The sequence below is a fragment of the Pteropus alecto genome, unplaced genomic scaffold (genome assembly GCF_000325575.1).
Source record: "Pteropus alecto unplaced genomic scaffold, ASM32557v1 scaffold23, whole genome shotgun sequence".
NCBI lineage: Eukaryota > Metazoa > Chordata > Mammalia > Chiroptera > Pteropodidae > Pteropus > Pteropus alecto.
Window position 1 is genome coordinate 3,871,338 of NW_006435837.1, and position 7,450 is coordinate 3,878,787.

Below are 7,450 nucleotides of genomic sequence, written 5' to 3' on the forward strand. Positions count from 1 at the left end.
ATGGGAATGCAGTGAACGGAGGTTTAATTTGGCCTAAAGTTTCAATGTTTATTAGTATAATTAAAGGATTATTAAGACAGCCCTGTCCCTGTGGCCTAGCATTGAGGGCATTTCACAATGAGAATGGAGAGACCCAATCTCTTCCAGTCCTAGTCCGTTGTTACCCTGAAGAGCCCCTCACTCTGGTCCTATCCACCTCTGATCTCACCATGGTATGAAACGTGGCTTTGACCCACGCTAAATGCTAAGACACTTGTGCCAGGTCTGAAGCATTGGGCCACCTCACCTAAAGTCAGAGAGCATTGCTGTGGTCTCCTCCTGACTTTGTGCAGCTGAACAGAGCTAAACCCTAGGGTGGCCCCGCTGAATTTCCAGGGTCACAAGGGGTTCCAGTTCACCCTCCACCTCTGGTTAAGCTGATATGCTGTTTCACCTACAGTCCCTTCACTGTGCTGCTCACACATCTGGGAAACAGGCAACAGAGAGAAAATGAAGATGTCGTATTTAGCCCAGATACAGTAATGCTGGTGTGATTGCTTACATTAGGTTAGAAGCATCACCTGATTTTATTTCCCTGAACTCTTAGAATTGAATCTTCATCACTCTGATGAGTTTTCTGCTGCGTCTGTTTCCAGGAAGCCTTTCTGCTCTTTTGCAATCTAAGTGGGGGCCAATGAAGGAGCCTGCTATCAAGTTTTACACCAAGCAGATCCTGGAAGGCCTTAAGTATCTCCATGAAAACCAGGTTGTGCACAAAGACATAAAGGTACTTGCTTGTCTGAGCGAAAGAGGCCTCATTTGTATATCTCAGATCACATGAGCTGCTGGCAGTGTCTGGAAGCTCACCAGCCCACAGAAGACAAAGGATTGAGCATGGGAATCCCCAAAGTGCAGTCTGGTCTTCCTATAGACTTGTGACTGTTTCTTAAGGTCCAAATCTGTGTCATGTTCGTTTGTCGAAATCCATCTTTAAGCATTTAATGTTCTTCCTTTTCTTAAGGGTGATAATGTTCTGGTGAATACCTATAGTGGAGTGGTGAAAATCACCGATTTTGGAACCTCTAAACGTTTTGCAGCAGTGAATCCACGTGCAGAGACTTTTACTGGTAAGCAGAACAGAGCTTGCTATGAGGTGGCCATCTAGGAGTTATGCTTGCTCTGCAGGCTACAATCCTTCAAGAGTTAGTTACTGAGTGCCTAAGTGCAGTGTGGGCAGTTGATAATGAAAGTGGATGGTGTATGGTCCCCAACTTCAAATTGTATACACTTTGTCATGATGACACTTAGCCAGCTACTTATGGCAACAAGGTTGTCTTACTTCTTTATTTTCAGAAGTTGAGTAGGTGTAGTGCTCTGCTTGAGGTTTTCTGAGGGTTTCTAACCAGTCAGCAAAATACTGGCATCTCTTTTAAGTTAATAGCACGTTATTCAGAATGGTGGGTAATTCTGAATAACAGTATTCCTCAGACAACTTAACAGGATATTTTATTGGTCTGTCATAAAAGTAGCCTGTTACTTGAGTGAATTCTGGTACCTTGTGCTTCGATTGGATTGCGTTTCCAAGGATGGCCAATTCTTCTGGGGAATATGGTACTCTAAGTGTGTTTGAGGAATTGGATTTCCTTTTCCATATGTCAGTGATGGAATCATTTAAGTGTTGAGAGGGACTGGATTCACAGAGTGGTCTCAAATTGCCAGCTAGCTTTCCATTTATAAGACCAATGAGTAGAATGATGTTCAAAAACCACCTGCGGCTTTTTGAAATTCCAGTTTAAAAGCAACTATAGCAAAAACTTTTATCCTTGGAAAGAAGTACCGATTTTGAATAAATAAAGGTTATGATCTCTTAAGGTATAAGAATCACAAAGATCTTGCTTGAGAGAATTATGAAACAGCACTTGTAATGTTATAACTTCAAAATAAGCTATAAAAGCCAAATAACTATTCTCTGTCCCTTTAGCATCAAGCTGTACAGTAAGTGGACAGATTTGGCCTTAGTTTGGGTGAATAATGTCTCAGCTTTGAAAGACTTTTCTTCAACAAGGGAATTGTATGTCGGCCACTGGACACCCACAGTAGAGACACATTCCCTATGTAAAGGGAACTTTTATGCATCAGAAATGACTTTTCAAGTTGTAAACCAGGGGTGGTACATGTACCTCAAAATGGAAAAATATTATACCAAGAGCTCCACCAGAATCTGCCAGAGAGTGTATTGAATTTGCATTCATTGTTTCTGAAATAAATATACATATATCAGCAGGTATATATGAGTATGTATATATGTATGTATGAGTGGCACATTTTTTTACTACCTTAATTGAAAATGACTTACATTTTCCTCTTTGGAAGCCACAGTTAGCTTGGCACTGTGTAGCAAGAGGGTCTCTTATATGACAAGGAATTATTTCAAGACATAAACCCCCCAACAATTTGTCTCATAATTAGCATCCCCAAAGAGAAAAAAAATTCACAAAGAAAACACATGTATAATTCATTATCACATATCACATTTCCCAAGTAATTGGTTTGAGGAGGCATGAATTTTGCATTGCAAAATAATGCAGGGGTGTTTGGGGAATAATAAATATGGGGTCTCATATTGGGTAGGAAATTCCCCTGCATATAATTACCCTTTGCAAAACAGAGCAGTTGTGTAAAGAAATCTCAGCTGGTTGGTGCAAAACTCTGGTTGGGTGCAGGTGGGTGAGGTGGGCCTTTCCACAAAGCTGCGCAGAGGCTTTTAGAACCTGGAAGGAAATCTAGAGGCTTTGGGCAACTTCTTGGCCTAAAGTGCTCCCCTCACTGCTCCATCACTGTTCCTCGGAAGGGTTTTCACATGCTGTAAACTGGCTAGAACAGGAGGAAGGGCCTTTATGGCCAGAGTCAGCTCCCTTTGCTTTTGTTTTAACAGTTTTATCGAGGTATAACTTAAAAATCGTAAAATGCACCTGTTTGAAGTGCACAATTCAGTGGTTTCTAGAAAATTTTCCAAGCTATGCAGTCATCACCACAAGCTTGGTTTTGAACATTTCCATCACCCCAAAAAGGTCCCTATGCCACCTTATAGTCAGTCCTTGTTACCACCCAGCCCCAGGAACCACTGATCTGTTTGCATGGATTTGTCTGCTCTGGAGATTTCGTAGAAACAGAGTGATACAGCATGTGGTCCTTTGCATTGAGCTTCTTTCACTACATATAATCATCTTGAGGTTCACCCGTGCTATAGCCTTTGTTGGCACTTGGTTCCTTTTCTGGCTGAATAGCATTTCATTGTATGTCTAGACCACATTATTACCAGTTACTGGTCATTGGGATTATTTTCACTTTTTCGCTATTGTGAATAACACGGCTTGGAACACTCACATAACACACCTTTGTGCGGACACTTATTTTCATCCCACTTGGGTAGATAGAGTTGTGGAACTCGAGACTGGAACTCTGTTCTTGTCTATGGCTATAAACATCCTTGGTTCAAATTCAGGCTCAACCACTTGCTAGCTGTGTGATCTTGGGTATGTTACTTAACCTTTCTGTGTGTCATTTTCTTCATAAGTAAAACAGATGCTTATAGTACCTACTTCATAGGGCTTTTATGAGGATTAAATGAGCTAATATTGATAAAGTGCTTTGAGTAGTACCTGACTTACAGCAAGTGTGACTGAAGTGTTTGTTAATTAAATAAGTACTAATTCGCACTTAGAAGTCAGAGGTTATTAGAGCTGGCAGGAGCCTTTGAAAGAATTGAAATTTATGAGTGTAACTAACATGTTGAACCTGTTGGACTCAGAGGGTGTTATTATAACAGCCATTTTATTTTGTCTCCCACTGCCCTTTACATCCTATGCAGAGCACCAGTCCCTTCCCGTGGCTTTATCAGCCATCCTTAGAAAACAAAGAGAAAGTCTGAATGGCACTTTGAGAAGCAAACAGTCTGAATGCACTACTTGAAAGAGTTCAGGCCACCTATACTCAACAATGCTCTGGTCCTCATTGAAAGGGCAGACTTCTCTCTCCTGCCCCCTGCTGCTCTAATGGCAGGCAGCACCAGAGGCAGGGTGGCAAACCAGCCATCTGTGTAGTTTACCGGCAGGGGACACATGCATATGGAGCTCCGAGTGGGCCCCCAAGGAGCCCATGAAGGCTTTGGATTAGGAAGTGGAGTCCCCTCCCACCAGGTCCATCCCTTAGGCAGGGCAATGAGAAGCTGTACCTTACTTCTCATTTCTGTACTTCATTAATACTAAAATTTGAAACTTTGGGCTCTAATGCTATCTCATGGGGCCCATCGAAGATGCTAACATGTGTAGCCTCTTTTCAAGTGTGATTATATTGAGTGGAGGTTGAGTTGCTTGAGTCACCATGGGTCCACACCCTTCTGGGGACAGCCCTTCCCCAACTTCCCTGATGAGAGAAGGTAGACCTCCCAGCATAGCTCTCTAAAGTAGTTGCTTTCAATACCCTTCCCCCCACCTCCAGTCTCTCTCAACCCTTTGAACCCCTTGACCTGGCTGGGAGATTCCTGGGCTGAGGGCCCAGTTGTCTGAGATCCCCTTAGAAGTATGCACCTGGGGGTCTCTCTCTCACCCCTCGCCTTGGTATCTGGATCAGATTTTGGCACGTCAGTCAAAACTTCTAAATCATTATTCTATGCCATGTATTTTCTTTGCTGGTAATTTGAAAATCCTGCTTGGGTGATTGTCCAGGAGCCCCCAGTGGATTTCATGTCCCAAAGGGGCTGGGTCAGAGCCCGCAGGTCTCCTGGTCACCTTGTTCTGAACTCTGCACCCGTGCATGGGTGTCGGCACCTGAGAGCTGTGGCTCGGTGGCTGATCCAGTGAGCAGTATGTGAGCACAGCTGGGAGAAGGGCGGTTTAGACAGGGAATGAAGCCCTTTAGAGAACCATCTTTAACGCAAGCAAATTTTCCAGCATCTCTGTATTATTCAGATGCCCCTCATGGCATCTTAACTTGGTCTTCTCAACAGAAGCCAACCTTGGATGCAGCCCACAACATGCACACCACCCAGGGACAGTCCCTTGACTATTTGAAGTAGTCGTGTGGATCCATCTCTCTGTGTCGGCTGTTTACTATGAGTGGATGGTTTCTCTCTCTAAGTGCAGTGGTAAATAAAATGGAGCATCTAGTTTTCCACTGTTGCTCTACACCTTCCAGTCATTTGGAAAAAGTCACGTTATGTCTTTAGAAATCTTTGCATCAGCTGCTCTTATTCAGGCAGCTTTTTCTTTAGTTTTGCTTTTCCTGGATTCATGACATAGATCAGCAGTGTCACAGCGTATAGATCCAAATTTGGAGACCTGGGTTCTAGCTTGAGGAAATCTCCTAGCTGTTCTGAGCCTCAGTTTCCACAGATGTGAAATACAAATAACAGTATATAGTGCGTCCTTTACCTGACCTAACAGATTCGTGAGCGTCAGATGGACAGTGCTACGTGGAGATGCTTTATAGGCCATTAAGTATTAATCAGAAGTTAGATGTTGTGGCTAGCAGCCTCCATAATGGCTCCCAGTGATCCCCACATGCTGGTATTCACAGCCTGTGTGATTCCCTCCCCTTGAATGCGGGCTGGACTTAGTGACTTGCATCTGATGAATCCAATAAGGTATAAAGGTGGTATGTGACCTGGAGGCCAGGTCAGAAAAGGTGGTGGGGCCTCCCTCTTGCTCGCTCTCTCTTGGATCACTTGCTTTGGGGGAAGCAATGTCTTGAGCCTCTGTATGGAAGATCCCACATGGTAAGAACTGAAGCCTCTTCCCAACCCTTGCATGAGTGAGTGGGCTTGCATGTGGGTCCTCTAGCCCAGTCGAGCTTTCAGATAACTGCAGCCCCTGCTGACACCTTGGCTTCAGTCTGATGAGAGACTATGGGCCACATTTACCCAGTCCAGCTGTTCCTGGGTTCTGACACTTAGAAACTATGAGATGATAACTGTTTTTTAAATTACTAAAGTTTGAGGGTAATTTATGTAGCGATAAATAACTTGTCTTTAGAAAAGGTGGTATTCAGTATGGTTCCATATTAGGAAAATCTCCCAATTTATCATTAAGCAGACTAATTCTTCCAGTTACGAAACAGTGTACTAAGGTGGACAGTTATTCGATCAGGGCCAACAAACCATTGCAGTGCAGTTTAGCACTATTTCCTACTGTTGAATAACTAAATTTATTCGCTTGCTCTTTTAAGAATTAGCTTTTAGTGATTGTGTTAGGGTCCAGGCAGGAAAATTGAAATCAACCCGGCTATTTTTACAGAGAGAATTTAATAGAAAAAACTGTCTTCTGAGACTGAAGTTTCAGAAAGCACCCTGCAGCCCTAGGGCTTGGGGGAGCATAGGGGAGGGTGGGATTTGAACATCTCAGGAGAGGGTGCCTATAGGCTGGAGCAGGTAGCTCTGGGGGTGCAAGATGAAGGTGGTTCTGGAAGTATGGAGGGGATCACAAAAGCTAGAAACGAGCCAAGCACTGCCACTGGAACCAACTGATGGAGAGGAAGGGCGAGCAAACTGGGACGCACCTCTCCTGCCTCCTTCCTTCCAGGCTCTCTCACTCCCTAGCACTGCCCTAGTAGCAGAGCCTAACAGGGAGTAGTGGCAAAAAGGTGGTTTGCAGAGTGCCAAACCCCGTGTCACAGAGCAGAACTGAGAGACAATGTCTTAAAAAAAAATAAAAAGCTGTCATTTCTGCCCCGCTGCCCTGTTGCACTCACTGATCCAACCCAATTTATATTTAACTTTAGTAAGAATTAAATAAAAATTTAAAAATGTTAAATTAAAATCCATTTCTGCTCTCTCACCAGCCACATTTCAAGGGCTTTACAGTCTCATGTGGCAGGTGGCCACAGTATTGAACAGCACAGAATAGAATATTTTCATTACTGAAAATTCTATTCTATTGGTCACAATTTCCCTAGAGCCTTTCAAAGGCTCATAGGAAGGAAAAATGCTAATAAGACATTGCATCATTAAGAGAAGGAAGTAGCAGGTGGCATCTGCAAACTTTTTTTTTAACCAACGATCCCTTTGTTTTCATCGATCAAGACTCAGGAAACCAGCTTTGGTTGTGTGATCTTGAGACAGGCACTTGAATTTCTCTGGGCATCAGTGTTCTCTATTCACACGTTGGCCAATGTCATCCACAAGTTCGTTATTTAGTATAAACCTCTTTGTCAGCACATTCCCCTTTCCTCATGCTTAGTTTCAAGGAAAACCAAAGATTTTACTTCCTAGGGTCTTTGATTATCTTTCCCGCATCTCCAGCGATCCTTCAACAACCTCTTCTCTCTGTGCCATGTCTGGTCACCACCTTCCCTGTGACGATCTTTGGTGGCTCATGACCCACAGGAGACAGTCCAAAGCCAGAGCCTTTGGAACACACAGCTTGCCAATAGGCTGCACCCTGGCCACTGCCTCCTTCCCTCTTCCCACTGCCCC

At 43.7% G+C, this 7,450-nt stretch overlaps 1 protein-coding gene across 3 annotated transcripts in view; it reads left to right on the top strand.

Moving 5' to 3' along the window:
• The window catches only part of MAP3K15 (mitogen-activated protein kinase kinase kinase 15), an 85,200-nt gene that overhangs the window by 64,094 nt on the left and 13,656 nt on the right, over window positions 1–7,450 (top strand). For all 3 annotated transcript variants that reach the window (XM_015589167.2, XM_025046601.1, XM_025046602.1), the window contains exons 17-18: window positions 636–766; window positions 1,001–1,106. In XM_015589167.2, the coding sequence (XP_015444653.1) occupies window positions 636–766; window positions 1,001–1,106 (237 nt within the window). The remainder of the gene's footprint in view (window positions 1–635; window positions 767–1,000; window positions 1,107–7,450) is intronic.